This window comes from Astyanax mexicanus, chromosome 9, assembly GCF_023375975.1.
Source record: "Astyanax mexicanus isolate ESR-SI-001 chromosome 9, AstMex3_surface, whole genome shotgun sequence".
Classification (NCBI taxonomy): Eukaryota; Metazoa; Chordata; class Actinopteri; order Characiformes; family Acestrorhamphidae; genus Astyanax; species Astyanax mexicanus.
The window spans coordinates 42665001-42683702 of NC_064416.1; the positions used below are offsets into that span (position 1 = coordinate 42665001).

Genomic DNA, 18702 nt, shown 5'->3' on the forward strand with positions numbered 1-18702 from the left:
GAGACATTTCATTTTAGTCGGTACGTTTTTGGTACCAATTAATTAATAAAGATTAAAGGTGATCTAGCATCCTTTATATTCCATTTATATTCATCTTCATTTTCCAAAAGGCATTGCAATCTGACACTTCTTCCTGGGTGCAACTTTTCTTTTTCTGATGATGATTGTATACAGTTTACACACACACGCACACACAGACACATACACAGACACTATGCTACTTTGCTCTGTGATGAAACACGAAAATTAACAGGTATCCCAATAGTAAATGAATACCAGTACAAACCCCTCAGAGAGAGAGAAAGGGTGAGCAGGACAGAAATTGCTGGAAAAACTGACCATGTTTCATTAATCATAAATCTAGTGAATGTTACAATGTTATATAATATATAAAATGTTATTGAAGGGTTCTTCGCTGAAAAATAAAATGTAGCATGAACATAGTGAATCAGATAGATGTTTGGTGTTAGAATCTAGCTTCACAGTTTTGTAGCACACGACACAGCCTTGTATCTCCAGTTCAACATTAAACAAGAAGCAAACCTAAGACACCAGCATGTCTGTCTGTCATTTGTCTGTATTCAGAGTCAGGAGAAAATAGTCTGTTTGAGCTCAGCTCGGCTCACCTGGGGCGATCTCCGGGGGCCGTTTAGGTTTGACGATGAGCTTGGCTCCCCCGCCGAAAACTGCAGCCCACATGCGGTTGTTGAGCGGGTGGGCTGCCAGTCGAAACAGCTCGTTACCCGAGTGTGTGCCAAGGCCGTGAATAAGCAGACTCAGATACACGGCCACCACCGCCTCACACAGCATCACGTTCAGCCGCGGCTGTTCCTCACCCTGAGCACACACCAGCAGGCTGATCAGAGAGGCCACACCTGAGGAAGAGAAGGAGAGAGATGTTAGAAAAAATATTATAAAAATATCTAGTGATCTAATAACTATTCAGTATCACTGCTACATACTACAAATTATCCATTAACTACAACGACTTCTTCAGTATCTTCGGTTAAATTACACTGACATGCTTCATGTGCCATGAACACAAAAGAACGCTACACTGCACTGAATGTGGATGTGATTTCTGCTTGAGTCACTTTTGACGGTTGACGGTAGAGCTGGGCGATATGGCCCAAAAAAATATTCGATTTAAAAAAAAAAAAAAAAAAAATCTGATTTTTGATATAATAATAAAAAATAAAGATGATTTTAAAAAATGGTTAAAAACTAGTTTTTATTTATTTAGTTTTGACTTAAATGCCCCCTTTATGGTTAAAGTGCAACCAGAAACAAGCAAAGGTACAAGTTTAGATACTAACACAATGCACCCTCAAACTTAAAAAATAAATAAATAAACCACCCTCAAAAAACAAATAGAAAGAAATAAAATGGTGCCCTTTTTGATAAAACTTACAAAATAGAAAACAAGTACAATTTAATATGCTATTAAGTAAAGACTTTTCCCCATTGGGCTTGAATTGCAAAACAAAGCTTTTAAATAAGTGCCAGTGTTCTATAAAATGAGCTGATCTTTTCTCATGAATATGCAAAAAATCATAAACTGTAGTTTAGATGGGGAGCTAGAGCTGCTGCTGTGTTCATTCCTTTGGGAGCAGCACTTTTCCCACTCCGCTGCACGGTTCTGTTTAAGGTGTAGAGATAAATTTGTCGTGCTGCTTTCTTTAGAAGCAATCGGTTTAAACACACCTTACAGCGAGGACCTGTGTGGTCCACGTCCGACGCCGCAAAACCGAACCAACTCCAGATCACGGAGCTTCCGAGTTTTTGGGCACAAGTTCCGCCGTCGTGTGTGTTTGTGTGTTGTGTGGGGTGCTTGCAGGAGACAGGGAGGGAGAGAGGGGCAGGGCTGCGCGTGGGAGAGAGGGGCAGGGCTAAGCTCAGTACAGGAGCTCACAGAGGTGCGTCGGTGGTGAAAATTAAAACTCAGAGAAAATCGATTTTCATAAAAACACATCGTTCTTAACTGTAAATTCGATTTAATCGATAAAATCGATTAATCGCCCAGCTCTAGTTGACGGTGTATAAGATAGCAACAAGCATTGTGATGCACCTTGCGCAGGGTGTACGTTAGGGACCCCAATCTTCAAATCTAGACTAAAGTATAAGTCTAGACTTGTTTAGTTTAGCTTTGAATAATTAATTCTTACCATTAGATTTAGGCTATAGATTATACACATAGGGAATTGTGGTAAACTGAGATGCTGGTGCTGTTGTCCTGCCCACTGCTATATATATAAGCCTCGACAGTGCATGTGATGGCGCGTGTGATAGCAATTCATGAACAGTTTACATACTGTACATACTATCCCATGACTTTTGGCATGTCAGTGTAATGTGTAAGATGTGTAGTGGTAAAATATCTAAATTATTAACTAGCTTGTACATATTCATCCTACCTGCTAGCAACCCTTACAGCAGGATGAACTCAGCCAGTACTATTCCTTTTCACATCAATATATAATTTAACTGTACCTATTGAATTATTGAAAATGTGCCTTTTCATATAAAAAATAGATGTCACTCCTGCAAAAGAAAATCTGCCAATAATTGCACACTGAAAAGATTTAAACATGGGTGAAAAACAAATCCAAAAAAAAAAAAAAAAAAAAAAAAATATATATATATATATATATATATATATATATATATATATATATATATATATATATATATATATATATATATATATATATATATATATATACATACCTACAGTACTGTGCAAAGGTTTTAGACACCAAAGCAAATTACACTAATCCATTTATCTCAGTAATATGAGTGTTTTTACCTAAAAAAAAAGGACCACATCTGATTTAAACAAATGCAAATAAACATACTGTACATACAGTAAAACGTAACAAGGAAATCACATTTTAACTAAGTATGTTATATTCTGTGAGCCGAGCTGAAGAATAAAGTGTAGAGATTCCAGATTTCTCCTGGAAGCTCCTCAGCCAGCATGTGTATATTAAGTTCAGTTCCGTCAGCAGCTCACCTGATTTACCACATTTACCAATTTATCAATCCAGGTGTTGATTAATATGATGAAAACTAGAAATAACTCAGATTATTAAACTCAGATGAGGAGGAGAGATTAGGAGATGTTTTAAGGAAAAAAGTGCTGTAAAAGCTGCTCTGCTTTTTGTAAAATTGTTGTTTGTATTTAATGTAATGCTGTAATGTGTTTTACTGAGCTAATAAACACTTACTGCACAGATGCGAAGCTTTTCCTTGACAATTAAACAGCTTACCACCCCTGCACAGCACAACTTTAGTACAGGAGGAAGCATGGATATCTGTTCGAGCTTATCTGATTCATCGGCAGGGCTGTTAAAAGTGACTGATGCAACATTTAAGGTGGAACAGTGAATTCCAATTGTAAGCAGGTGAACAATCAGCCAATTTTAGCCTGTAACAACTCCCACAATGGACACTATATGTCTGTAAAAATGCAATAAAATAAAATAGAATAAAATACATTTTTACATGTTAAAATGTTTGTTGACATCCCTTTGAATGGATACATTCAAACACTTTTAAGTTGCATATTTTGCTCACAAAGATGTGCAAATATACATACAGAGCTTGTCTAATTCCTGTAACCACCCGCAGATAACATGTCTCTCCAAACCATCACTGATTGGTGGAAACTTTACACTAGACCTCGAGCAGTTTGGACTGTGTGTCTCTCCACTCTTCCTCCAGACTCTGATCCCCTGATTTACAAATGAAATGTAAAATTTACTGATGATCAGTGATGGTTTGGAGAGACATGTCATCTGCTGGTGTTGATCCACTGTGTTTTATCATCAAGTCTAAAATCTTACAGCACTTCATGCTTCCCTCTGCTTCTCACAACTTTTATGGAGATGAGGATTTTATTTTCCAGCAGGACTTGGCACACTGCCCACACTGCAGAAAGTACCAATTGTTCTTATATAATATTCAAATTTTCTGAGACACTGATTTTTGGGTTTTCATCGGACGTAAGTCATAATAATTTACCATTAAAATAAATTAACGATTAAACTGTCACTTTAAATTAAATGGAAACTGCTAATTTATCGCACAACATTCAGAACAGGCATGATTTGTAAGTGTTTGATGATTTTTAACTATTATTTTATTTGTCAAACAATATAAATAGCTTGCCCACTTTTTTGTGAAATTTACACTGCACCTCCACTGCTGAATACAGGCCGACATGCCACACGTCTGTCAACTGTGGTATAAATAATCCTCCACTGCAGATTAGCCACAGAGGCTTATCCACAGACCTCCATCTGACCTTCAGAGGAAAGACTGGACTGCACAGTCCGGCTTAACCTTGCTTTTCTCTGACTTGTCAAAGAACCGTAAAATTAGTCAGATACAGCTTAATTGGAACTGCCTGTATAAATGTTACCTCGTTTTAGAGTATTTTATGAAGATGTTTTATAAAATATCAGATTCCACATGCAATTAAATCAGGATCTGTAGATCATACAGTGTCACAGTGTGTTTAATAAGAAGCACATGTTTCATACACATGAAGATCCAAAAGAAAGTGACAAAACACATCAATATTCTGAGTTAAATTAAGCCCTGTGTCTCCTGTCTGCCTGGTTTTGCTTCTCCAGATGTGCAGGGTAAAAACAGCCAGGCAGAATAATACACGTGACTACACTCATCATTCTGCTGCAGCAAACTACATTCAATTATCTTAATATAATGAGCTTCTGTGTGTGTGTGTGTGTGTTCAGCACTAAAACAGCCTCTCACCACAGCCTAATTACCCATCCTCATTCTATCCATCTTTTCACTGGTGTTGCGTTTGAAATATTTAAATAATCACAAAAAAAGGTAAAAAAACAATTATGTTTTCATTAATGCATGTTCATACAGCCAATCAATTATGTTCTAACTATGTCCAAGTTATATAGTTTAAATTGCCTTTCCAAAAGTGGATTTTTATATCTATAGAATGACCCATATAAGTGAAATGTTTGTATGATCACGCTTACGATCACGCACTATAAGGCGCTCGTAAAATTCTTTAATTTTTCCCAAAATCGTCAGTGCGCATTATAATCCGGTAAATAAATCCACCTTTTGTATGAATTCTACCAGTCAGGTTGTAATTAGCAGTAAAGTCACCATGCTAAAGTACAGTGTTATAAAGGAGTTTTTAGTAAATGCTGAAGCAGTATTAGCATTAGCTTCTAATTGCAGCACCAGCTCTTTTACACTTCAAAGGTGAGTATATCGGACTATAGCCTGCTGTTAACCCTGGCTAGCACTGCTGGAGCAGCATTAGCACTAGCCGTTAACGTTAAGTGTCAGCTCCTTCGCCATTTAATAGGGGTGTCACGACTCTCTAAATCCTCGATTTAATTTTATTTCCAATTTTGGGGTCACGATTCGATTCGATTCTTGATTTTTTTTCTACAGCAGAGAGGCCTATGCCAGTTTTAGATTAGTCTATGGTCAGTCATTGGTTTGAATCATCAAATTTACAATATCTTATTTCAAAAGGTGGGCTTGATATAAGTCATGCATAGTGATACAAGTGATCTGTAATACACCACATTAGGCACTAATAGTTAAGTTTTTCTTTAAGAAGATGACAATGTCCACATTCTCTGAAGAAAGAGCTGCTCTTTGAGCAGTCACATTGTCCGCGGTCTCGGCTACAGCGTGCTGCGCCATTTGCGTAGCTTAGAGGGAGGGATTGTTGATCATCTTTTTGACTTCAAAGCTCGAGATCATGACATAATTCTGATCGATTTTGATGAAATATCGAAATCGTGACACCCCTACCGTTTAGAGGTGAGTATATTGGACTATAGTCTGCGTGTTTACCGTGTTGAAGTAAGCTACGTGGGACGAACTATTAGCTGATAGCGCCCTGGATTACTGGAACACTGCTCTGTAGGGCAGCTAGCACCGCTGCTTACCATGCTGTTGAAAATGCTGGAAGTCGAAGCTTACTGTAAATAAACGAAAGCGCTTTACTTACCAAAATAAGCAGTTTTCAGAAGCGACATCTGTGTAGATTAACATCCAGAGCTCCTTTGACTTTAAAAGATTTTATTTATTTATTTTTTTTAAGAATTAATTTTGTTTCTTACTATCGTCGCTTAAAACGCACCTTATAATCCGGTGTGCCTTATGTATGAAAATAGACGTTTGTTGACGGTGCGCTTTATCATCTGTAAAATATGGTAATAAAAGCACCCAGATTTTATATAACCTCGAGCAAACATGCTCGACACGGCTAATTCATTACCACTAGGCCAACACTGCAGCTCCAAGCTTAGTTTGGCCATGACATAATGAAACAATATAAAAACAGAATGATATAATTCTTTTCATCCTTCATCCTCCAACTCTTAAAGCAGTCTATTGTGGAAGTGATTGTGATCCTTATCATGCTGTAGAATTTATCTTCAGCTTTTGTTCCTAAAAGTGATCCTTCAGTGATCCTGATGTTTGATCCAGAAATCTGGCCAAGCATGAACCATCCCCACCTTTGTACTTAACAACAGAAGGGCTTCTTATGCATTTTTTCCTTCTCACACTTGTTTCACGTTTTAGCACTAACACAATCAGATATCAGAGAACTAACTTAATTAGCTTACTCTTTATATTTGTTAAATTTACCAGGCTTGTGATAATGTTCTTTTCCAAACATTCTTATTGCTGCATGGTAGTGCTGGGCGATATGGTAAAAATCATGTATCACGATATGGAAGTTTTAATATCACGATAATGATATATATCATGATATATCACATTTAAGTATGTTTTCAGTTATTCTTCAAAAAATATGACAAAATAATATAATTGCTTACTTTTTTCCAACTTTATTTCAGAGTGACATTAAATCAAACTTTCACAAATGAGAATTACTACCTTTTAGTGCAGCAATATATATGTATCACATTAAAACAGATGAGGTAGATGCAGTAGCACATTTTTTTCAAAAGAACAATGCATCTCCATTGTTCAGCTTTCATGAGTTTAATAACATAAAGCATGTCGCAAACCGGCGTGTCCGCGCCTGTCCATCAAATAACGTAAAGCAGCGTCACAAAAACACAAAGTTTTTTTTTTTGTGAAGATTACTTTACTATCACTTATATAAACTGAATGAATAATTGATGAAATTACTGTAGAAACGATAGGGTAAGTAGCACGATAGACACTATTCTATCGTCCCCACGATATTTATCGTCATAACGCACAGCACTACTGCATGGTATAATAGAAAAATAACAATAGACTGAAAGTCTTTTTAATTTAATTTACAATTTTAGCAATTGTAGGAGCAGTTCTCTCTGAAAAATTCTCCTCTTGGTCTTCAAGATCATCATTCCTATTAACGGTTATCTAATAATTACATCATGAACTGAGGAAATGGCTAACTGAAAACACCTTCCTACTCATCGTCTTACAGCCTCCTCCTGTTTTGTGGGCATCAAGTACTTTAAAACAAAGGCTTTAAAGACTTGAAATACTGCATTCAGTATGAGCAGTGCTATTTTACTCTCTCTCTCTCTGTTCGTGTGTGTGTGTGTGTGAGAGAGAGTGCTCACACGTGACTAGGTGGTCCCATCTGCTGCAGACTGCCTACGTCTGATGTTAAATAACACCAGCACACACACATAAGAGAAAAGAAAAATATTCAATGAAATATGAGCTTGTATTTGGGAATAATAATTCACTAGTGTAAAAACAACTCCTCCAGTTACATTTAAGTATACATTGTATTTCTAAAATCATGTAGTCAAAGTTAATTATGGTGAAATTCACACCCCTACTACACACAAATGCTAAAATTCACCTCTTATATTGGCGACTGGGAGTCAGGAGAAGTGGTTACATACTGCCAAAAGAATTACGGAGAAAGAGAGAACCACGGGTCTATCACGCACCCCCTGCATTACCACAGACGTTTCTAAAGAGTCTGACCACTTTTCTTATCATCTTATATCATGAAATAACTGTTAAACCCTAAAGTGAACCCGTGAGTAAGTTCTCTAAGAATAGAGGTGAATGGAGCTAAAATCTAAAAACTTGAAATAAAAAAATAATAATTAACTATTTGTTCTAAATATTTCTTTAAATTTAGAAAGTAGACTAATGTATTTAACTAAACAATGCAATGAAAGGGTGCCTGTGTATTTCAGTTTATCTACAAAAAACTAGCATTACTGCTACTGTGAGCTGATTGGTTGGTGAGCTCATCCTGGAGTTACAGGTAGAGCATGTTTAAAAAAAAAAAATGATAAAAAATGATATCTGCTGAAACAGTTAATATAGTTCTGTGTTGAGAACATAAGTACATATTTCAGACATTAATAAACTCTAATTTTGCCTATTTGCTTGAGATGAACTCATTTATGTTGGACTCCCTTTAAGTGCGTATTCACCTGTATAGAGATTCTCTGGCATGACATCGCTAGTTCTCGTGTTTTTAGTTCTGGTGAGTTCTCATGAACAAAAAAACATGTTTCTGGAGAGCAGCCTGGTGAGTCTTCAATTTCCCACAGTAGAAAAATCATGTAATTTGTGACCCGGTGTAACTGGTTAGTCACATAGTGTGAAAGTCTCAACAACTGAAGGACTCACTATTACGGCACAATCAGTCGTGTTGTATGAACAGCTCAAAGAGTGATGACTCAAAACGTCAGGTAGTGTGAACCTGGCATTAAAACTGGGGCAAATTTTTCATTCTTAAGATTCATCTCGATTTAGACATGGACTCAATTTTCTAGATGTTAGCTATAACCGAAAAGTATTGATGACGGGACATATATAGCACCCTGGAGACACAACACAGGCCCAACTGGCACAAACTAACCGCTGACAGGTTTGGTTCAGAGCAACCGCTGCCCAGCTTAGTGCTATCCGCGTGTCCCAGTCAGATACACTGTTATTTCTTCCTAAGTGCGAGGCAAATCCAACTGTGGGGCTTCTGAGAAGTAAAGCAAGACACGAGACCAAGGAAGCTCCTCGGCCACTTCCACTTAAACATTTATATCTCTGCTCTTTGGTCTGTGTGTTCTTTTTTACTACTAAAGCTGATAAAGTAAGTTATTTTATATATGAACTGTTTTTAGTAACACTATATTAGCTGCTATTTCACTTTTCTCTTCATTGTAAATTTTCTAAACATTAATTTAATAAATAGCAAACAAATAATGCTTATGTACTGTTGTCCTTTTTTTATTATTATTATTATTTTAAGGGAAATTATTTACATTTACTTGAACTAAAAGGGGCACTAAACCCCCTGATTTTAGCTGACTTCACGCTCAAATTTGACAACAATAAAAGCATTTTTTAAAGGTTAGGAAATTTTAGGGGAGTCCACGCAGGGGTTCTCAACCTTTTCTACATTACGGCCCACCTTTTCACAACTTGAACGTGTCAAGGCCCCCCTAATAAAAAAAATAAAATAAAGTAAAAATAAAATAAAATAATAATAACAATACAATATCTAAAAAACAGAGTATAATAAACTCTTAGTACCAAAACTTTACCCTGAAACGGTGATTTAGGCTTTCCAAATATAGTACATGAACTTCTTACTGGAAACATGCTCTAATATTGTGCTTCTTTTGTCTTTTTACCTTTAAATATACACATAAGAGTAGCACAGTTTGACAGGGGAGCACAACTCGACAGAACACCTGATGACTTGGCTCGCCGTGAGGGCGTATCCGTGACTTTTTTAAATTCAAATGAAGCAACAGGTGTTGCTCTGTGGTTGAAAGGCAGCTGTTCTGTGTGTGTGTGTGTGTGTATGTGCCTCTCTCTCACACACAGCTGAACGTTTTGCTGGAGGGCGGGGCTGCGCTTGTGCAGCGGCTCTCTCTATTTAAATGAATAGGATGCGCTGTGCTTGTGGACGTGGAGAGGATGGGTCTTTCACTAAACACTAAAATTTGATTTCATGTCGTGGCCACAAAATATTTTTCTGTGGGCCGCGAGTTTGAGACCCCCGATTTAAAGTGCTCACTACAGAATACTGTCTCCCTCTGAGGATGAGCCTGCGGACCCCTAGAGGGTACTTCGCAGCTCCCTGGTGGTCCGCGCCCCCCCGGTTGAGAAACCCTGGTTTAGGGGTTCTTAAGATATCAGGTGAGCCACTCTGGGAACTCATTCTTGTGTGTATATAAACAATTATGAAGCCTATTAAATATATAATTATCTATTATATACTTTGCATACTACTTTATTTATATTCAGATCAAACACAGATCAGCCATAACATTACAACCAGATCAGTATATGGTCGGCGATAACATTACATATTAATTCACCTCCTTTTTTCTAGTCTCCTTTAGTATTGTTGCTAAAGCTTATCTAACCATTACTCTAACAACTTTTATTCTAGATTTTTACTTTTACTTTCAAAGTACCAAGCAGTCATACAATGAGGAAAATAAATCCAATATAGAAGAAAAAGATGCATTAATATTCATCTAAAATCATTTTATAATCGCATTGCAGACCTCTGAATCATTGTGAGGGGCCTAAAGATGCCCTAGTGTGTGTGTGTGTGTGTGTGTGTGTGTGTACCTGGCCACTGTGCAGGAGCAGAGGTGGGTGTGGCATGCTCCTCGATGCTCTCTGTACGAAGCCTCCGCCTTTCACTCAGCAGCAGCCCCTGATACACCATCCCTGTGAACTGATTCGCCTCCGTCTGGCTACTGTGGACAGACAGGTGTGTGTGGGAGTGAATGTGTGTTAATAAGTAAGTGGATTTGTTCAAGAGTACATAAGTGTGGGTTTGTGTTTGTGCGTAGGAGAGAAAGTGAGCATTATAAAACACGACTAAGGCTTGAATTACTGGTCGTTCGTGGCTTGAGCCGGTATGAATGATCTCGTCAATGTGAATGAGGGTTTAAGTGTGTGTACCTGTAGCTGTGGCTGTCACACAGCGCTTGGTAAATGCAGGCAGAGAGAGAAGCAGCCAGAGTGTGAAGGGCATGCACCTGCAACACAAACAAACAACAAACAAAACAACTTAATTCATTTAAGAGCTCTTTTTCTGATCCACTTTTGTCCTTTATAATCACAGTATTTTAATAGACCTTTTACATACTTCCACGTTGTTTGAGGCGGAAGCATAAATAGCAAGGATAAGTGATTTTCGGTTGTATTGTAATGCTTGTTCCTAAATAATAAAATAATAAAATAAAATAATTCAGTTAAACACCCTAACCAGATATTTTACTTTATCAGGATAAAACTCCAGCTGAAAAGCTCTGCTTATTACGTGTTATTTAACAAGGAAATCAATAAAACCAGAGTGAAACTAAACGGGACTGACCCACTGTTTAGCCCAGTGTTCACTCTGGGTTAGTTTAAAATTAAATAAAATTTAAAACAGTGATCAAAAATGCTAAAGTCATCATCAGCATCAATTTATTCAGCATTTATTTTGATGATTTTCAGTGAGGACTGTCAGCAGTGTGTGTTGGTGGGTAGTTTGTGAGAGTGAGTGAAGAACAGAATGAAGCTCAGTAAGTGTTAGTATTATTTTATAGTGTAGTTCAGAGATGTGCTGATCATAAACTGCTGTGGGGGGTAGTTGGGGGAATAAAACAAAAAATTAAATAAAAGAGGTTTACCATTGTTTGAAGGTTTGTGTTTGTCTGTAAGTAAATCTGAATCTGATCTGATCACCAAAAATGCAAGTGTACTTGTTTATACGTGTGCTCTGTTCCTGTCGTCAGGTATACCAGATTGGCAGGTGCAAGGCCATGGTTCAATGTGTCCGTCTAACAAGGTTCATACACTTTTTAACCAATACATTTTCATGATTTTTTTCATGACTTTTCCATGCCTTCACAGTACTTTTTCATGACCATACAATTTTTAAACCAACAGTGCAGACATGGACAATAAAACAAACAAAAAAAAAACAACTAAAACTCTAATCGAACTTGATTTTAGTAGGCCTAAAATTAATCTGACAAACAACTCCAAGTCTGGAAATTGCTATTTTCAGATTCCATGACTTTTCCAGGTTTTCATGATCAAACCAATCTGTGCTCTTACCCTTTCATCCATCATGTCCGGGTGTGGTGTGGACTCCATCTGCACAATGGTGAAGAGGATATCGTGGATGTGGTTGCAGAGGTGCATCACCGGATTAGCAATGACTGTCTTGGTGGGGGCAATGCTAGCTGAGAGGAGGGGCAGCGTGGTTGGCAATGGCAACGGTGACTGCAACTGCTTCACTGTCGTCTCCTGAAAAGAAAAGAAAAAATACATCTTTATTCTGGTTCTACACAAAGACAATATTAAACAAATGTTAAAATGAGTAGCCATTATCAACATCTTTTTTTATTATCTGAAACTCTATCAGACGTGTGTGAATCAGATGTACCCCTCTATTGATCCACTGTGAGGAGAGGCCCCCTGATATTCTCAAGCATTTTTAATTTTTACAACCCAAAACATTAACGACTCCACAACTAAACAAGCCATTAAGGCTGTAGACAAAGATGAATAAAAGTTAGAATATGTAACTAACAGCAAAGAGATGCAAATGGAGAGCACATGTCCAGTTAGTAACATAATACAGAAAGATGACAAAATCTTTCATAACTGGTGCTATATATACAGCACTGGGGGAAAAAAAAATAAGAGAGCACTTCAGTTTCTGAATCAGTTTCTCTGATTTTGCTATGTATAGGTTTATGTTTGAGTAAAATTAACATTGTTGTTTTATTCTATAAACTACAGACATCATTTCTTTCAAATTCCAAATAAAAACATCGTCATTTAGAGCAATTATTTGCAGAAAATGAGAAATGACTGAAATAGCAGGCATGGATGCAGAACTTTCAGACCTCTAATAATGCAAAGAAAACAAGTTCATATTCATAAAGTTTTAAGAGTCCAGAAATCAATATTTGGTGGAATAACCCTGGATTTTAATCACAGTTTTCCCTGTATTGTTGGAAGGGAGACAGTAATAATAGTGTAATGTGGTTTAGGCCTGGAAGGCTTGTTTTATCATTTTAAAATGAGAATATTGTAATGTGCTGAGTTACTGAGTTTAATTTAATCAACAAAGTAAAGGCTAGTGTAGTAAATGCTACCTCTGTGAGCGTTTTTTTTTATCAAAAGAACTCTTGAACTGGTTCCGTTCAGGCTTATAAAAACTGTGGTGCTTTTCAGCAAACCAGCCCGCATTTCCACCAGTTTATAAATACATTTCTCTTAAACTCACTTTTTACACTGGTGTTAATTCTCTAGTGATTAATATTTTGTATCCTGTGCTACACAACACTCGTTAGGTGTGTGATGCCCTGTCTTTGTGTAAACATGCGCTGAGGTCTACCGCACGGACACACACCTGCTGAGATTCCTGCAACAGGAAGAGAAGTTCCATCCGGACAGAAGTGACTCCTCCGCCTTTGGCTCCGTGCAGGCTGCAGTAACTGAGGAAGACTCTGAGCAGAGCCTGGTTTTTCCTCAGCCAGGCCTTGCGCCGCTCTGCGTGCAGCTGTTTGGCCTGCAGCCTGCGCCTCTCCAGCTGGTGGCGCTCATATGCACCTGCTTCACCCCTCTCCTGTGAATCATCCAGATCAATCGAACCTTCTCCACCCCATTTCTCCAGCTCGCTTCCCACCTCTTTCCCTTCCACCTGCTTGAAGAAAACACACGTACGTACAGGCACGCACAGCCAAAATAAATTATTAACATTTTTTATTCTGTGCTACACACAATGCATTTCATGCTACTGTTGCAGGTTACTTTAAAACCTTAAAGCCTAAAACACAATGTAAAATACAGACATATAAACAGAATAAAACACTAAGATTTTCCTGTAAACTGTCTATACTTATCACCTTTGTTTTTTTTAAACCAGCATACCCAAGAGTTTCAATTCTTAATACAGTTCTTATGATAATAATAATCATCTTTCTATCATTTTTTTTCCAATATTTCTGTTATTTCACTTACATTTATAAACCTGATTAATGGAAGCAATTAATAATGCTATGTATGATCAAAACAGGTAAAAAAATGTATACTTCATGGATATCATGACTTGAGATTACAATTAAAACTACTACCAATGGAAAGCCATTAACACCAATAAATTTAAATATGATGCAAACCACACAACAGCCTATAAAATCTACACTATAATTAGGGAATTGTTTTAAAACCAGGTTAAACTATGTGTAATTAACTTGTGTGAATCCTGAAGAAAACATTATGTATAAAAAGCCCTATAAAAGAAAAGCAAGGGGAACACCAGCCTTATAGTTGCAGATGCGATGCATGGCCTCGATCTCCTTCTCCAGCCAGTTGTAGAGCTGAAAGCGGAGTTTACCACCGTCCACCTCATATCCGGTCGCCAGCGTCCGCAGCTCCGTCATCAGGATCTTCAGACACGCTCTGAATTTCAGCTGTTCTGCGATCACGTCCACCTCCGACTCACTGGCAGAATCACTGCGCTGAAGATGCTCCGCCTTCTCACTGGGCTCTGGTTTCTTCATAGTCAGTCCACCATCCTCCTCCTCCTCATCTTCATCCTCATCCTTGTTTTCACCCCAGTCCAGCTGCAGTCCTTCATCTTCTGTCTTTATCAAGGGCTGACTCCAGTCCAAACCTTCAGTTACATTTAATGTGTTAAAACTTTAACTCAACAGGTCAAAACTGAAGACTATAATATCAAAATGCTATATCTTAACACTTTCACGCATGGTGGTCAGTAGAGTGAATTTTCTATGTGAGTCGACTTTACTGTTACTGTTGCATAACGGTCTTTTAAGAGGTCGTTAACGGACAACCCTGCATCGTGCCACTATGTGGATAATAACTGCAAGTGGAATAAACCATATTGTAAAGCAAGATGATCAAAAAGACCATCAGCTTTTAATATTTCTGAAAAAAATGTTTCCACACCACTGTTTAAATTTTATTTCATTTATTTGTGGATCAGACCTTCCAACCTTTAAAGAATTTTCTCAGAAATTAATTCACAATTTCTATAATTTTGATGTTATTAAACAATATTTTGTATTATTTAAAAATGTGTTTGTAACAGTCTTACATTGTACTAGACTTCGCTTCTTAAAGGACACCAACAATACCAATAACATTGGGTTTGCTTAATATGTTTATGGAAACTCTATATTTAAGGCATTTTTTTGTTCTTACTTGTAACAAACAAAAACATTAAAATCATTCAAATCAATTAATAAACGTGTAAATGTAAACAAAAAAAAATCAGCATTAGAGCTAAATGTATATATATATATATATATATATATATATATATATATATATATATATATATATATATATATATAACTATATATATATATAAATAGGTAATAAAATAGGTACGAGTGACAGTGTGAGAGAGTGCACAAAAGAGGGAGCGCAAGAGAGAGTGCAAGAGAATCAGTGAGCAAGTGAGAGTGCGAGTAAGTGCAAGAGAGTGCAAGAGCGTGCACAAGAGAGAGCAAAAGAGGGGGGCACGAGAGAGAGTGCAAGAGAGACAGTGAGCAAGTAAGAGTGTGAAAAAATGCATGAAAGAGTATGAGAGAGTGTGAAAGACTGAGTGAGAGTGCAAGAGAGGGCGAGAGAGAGTGCACAAAAGACAGTGCACATAGAGTGCAAGAGAGGGAACGTGAGACAGAGTGCAAGAGAGACAGTGAACAAGTAAGAGTGTGAATAAATGCAAGAGAGAGTATGAGCAAGTGATAAAGACTGAGTGAGAGTGCAAGTGAGAGGGTGCAAGTGAGTGATGAGAAAGAGAGTGTGAGTGAGTGATAGTGAGCGAGTGAGAGAGTGCGAGTACGAGAATGTGCAAGAGATTGTAAGTAAGAGAGCATGTGAGAGACAGTGCAAGGGAGAGAGTGCGAAGAAGAGAGTGAGTGCGAGTGTGAAAGAGAGTGCGAGAAAGAGACAGAAAGAGGGAGTTAGAAAGAGATCAGAGAGTTTGGAAGAAAAAGAAGCGTGAATGAAAGTAGCAGATGATTTGATGTATAGCTTGCTGCATTCGCGTCCTGCTAACAGCCCAGAGCGACAGCGCATGCAGACGCAAACGCACTCACAAAAAATGCACACGTTGTCCATCTGCATGGACACAAATATCTCTAAGTAATACAATAAAAACTTTAGTTTTTAATCAGCCTAACAGAAGAATAAAAACATCTGGGAGAAAAAAATAATAATTTCACAAACCTGCAGAAGAATCTGCACCCCAGGCTTGGGTCGGCACCGGAGCACTCCAGTTCAGATCCGACGCTCGGCCTCCGTTTTCTTGTGGCTGGGAGGCGCTAACGTTCCCCTGAGACGACCCTTTGCTGAGAGCTTTTTTGGTGACTTTTGGGATCTTGGACAGCACCTCGAGGGCCAGGACAGGGCAGCCCACCTTAAAGTGAGCATTAGCAGTGGTGAAAAACAGCTTGCGCTCAATCAGGTTGATTTCGTCTGCACTGCTTCGCTCAGAGGTCAGGCCCACCGGGGCCACAGAGGTATCGGGACCGGCGAAGTGCCTCCGGATGATCAGAGGGTGCGTGCGCAGATAGTTGTAGAAGCTGAACACCACGGGGTTACAGGATTTCACCATCACATCTAAAACAGAGAGAGTAGTAACTGATCAGAGCTGAATTTTCTCTGCTGCTTTACAGAAAGACTTGTAATACTTCTGTATTACAGAGATGTTAAGTCATCAGACTCTGTGTTCGGTTCTTACCTGGGTTTTCATCATCCTCTTTGGGTGTTTGCTCCAGCAGTGTATCCAGAGCTTTGGTATAGTCCTTCATTATCCAGAATGCAATGCTCCTGAGGAAGGGGTCAGGGTGCAGTTTGGTACAGGAGAAGCCAGTGCCATCTCTCTTGCAGCCTAGCACCTTCTCGTACAGGATGCCCTGACAGGTGGAGGAGCTCTCGAAGTCGGACTCGTACAGACGGGCAACGATCATGGCCAGCTGAATATCCTCCATCTTTTCCAAACAAACCTTAAAACAAATACAACAGATCATTTCAATCAATTCCTTTTCTTTAATTTCTGTATGATCTCCATAAAAAAAACACTGAAGAACAGAACTTGAGGCTCTGGAGTGGCTACATACGAGTCTAATGTTGTGTTTGTAGCTTTGTGCTTTGGATCTCTGAAAATGCGTTTTCTTATATGATGGCTTTGTTAATGCCAACATTTGGACATTTGATACAGCCGGTTTCCTGGACAGTGATTAAACCTCCAACTCTGCCCTTTATCAACCAAAGTGCCCTTTTGAAACTCCGTTTTTTTTTTTTTTTTTATATTATTATTATTAAGATTTTACTGAGGCCGGTTTGAAATTATCTTTTGAAAACCTGAGCGATTAAAAACGAGTGAAAACAGAATGCCCTGAAATCAGCTCGCACACACCCGACCTCTCTCTTCCTCTGTCACGTGACCCCGCGCGGTCACACGCTGCAGCAGCAGTTCAGTTCAGCGAGTCTTCAGCACAGCACGCACGGCAACAGATAGGCTTCTTCTCCCCCGTGTCCCACCAGCCAGGTAACATACACATCAAGTAAAATCCTACCGTTTGCCCTCTAAGCCCAACGTGAAATCATTCTGTTGTGCAGTAAAATGTCTCAAACAGCACTAAACTAATATGTATTTTATCAGTTGGTGGTGTGACATTTTTCCATTGAAAACTCAGGTTTAGAGAATGTTACAAATAAAAGTCAAATTTCATTCAACATGTGCGTGGAATTTTTTTTATAATGAAGTGTTACACGTGCGCTAAAAAGTGCCCTTTTTCCCCCCTGAGCACTCCCCCCCAAAATGTCTGTGCACGCCACTGAGTAGGGGTGAAATGTTTACTTGAGTAATTTGAGTATTGACACGAGTAATATTCTGTGCTTCGAGGAATCGTTTATTTAATTTATAACTCGGAGCATTTCGGTATTTCGCGTTGACTACTTTTAACGTGGCACAATGCACAATGGACCTGACCTATTTAGACCTGAGTAGTGCAAAACGAAAATAAACATCAATATTAAAGCAATATTTTTAATACTTTTTAAAAATATTGTCACTATTATTCCACAGGTCTTGATGTATTTTGGAGAACATCCCCTGCCCACGAAGGAGAATCCACTAAACTGGTGGTATTACAATTCAGCGCGTTTATGCAACACTGGCAGAACTGGCAACATCTCTGCTGTTCAGAAGCTAAGATACACAACATAAAGTGTGTATGCCCTTTTTATTGATTAATGCCCTATATTTTTTTACATTTACAAGAATCCTTGTTGAAAACAATTTAACTTAATTTATTACCTAATTTAAGTACTTATTATTAAATTATTATTATTATTTTTATTATTCCTTTATTTATTTCTATTTGTATGTGCAATTTGGAAATGTATGATGTGAATTAAAAAATATATATATAATTTATCTAAAAAAGAAAACCAACTGGTTGTTCACTATTAAGTGAATTGTCTTGTTTGCTCTTGTGTATTTTTAACTGCTCTTTAAGCAAACAAATATGTTTTATCCGATTACTCGATTAATTAATTGAATTTTTAATAGAGTACTCGATTACTAAACTAATCGATAGCTGCAGCCCCTTTAATATAGTATACAGCAATTGCTAGCAGTTCTAACTGCTAAACACAAAAAACAGAACCAAAAAAAGCCATTTTTAAATAAAAACT

The 18702-nt window shown here is 37.9% G+C and overlaps 1 protein-coding gene across 7 annotated transcripts in view; it reads right to left on the reverse strand.

Moving 5' to 3' along the window:
* The window catches only part of dmxl2 (Dmx-like 2), a 117620-nt gene that overhangs the window by 38809 nt on the left and 60109 nt on the right, over positions 1 to 18702 (reverse strand). For all 7 annotated transcript variants that reach the window (XM_022687011.2, XM_022687010.2, XM_022687008.2 and 4 more), the window contains exons 23-30: positions 16742 to 17006; positions 16228 to 16620; positions 14292 to 14644; positions 13379 to 13669; positions 12073 to 12264; positions 10927 to 11003; positions 10588 to 10718; positions 627 to 875 (exon numbers count right to left, since the gene is read on the reverse strand). In XM_022687011.2, coding sequence (XP_022542732.2) covers positions 627 to 875; positions 10588 to 10718; positions 10927 to 11003; positions 12073 to 12264; positions 13379 to 13669; positions 14292 to 14644; positions 16228 to 16620; positions 16742 to 17006 — 1951 coding nt within the window. The remainder of the gene's footprint in view (positions 1 to 626; positions 876 to 10587; positions 10719 to 10926; positions 11004 to 12072; positions 12265 to 13378; positions 13670 to 14291; positions 14645 to 16227; positions 16621 to 16741; positions 17007 to 18702) is intronic.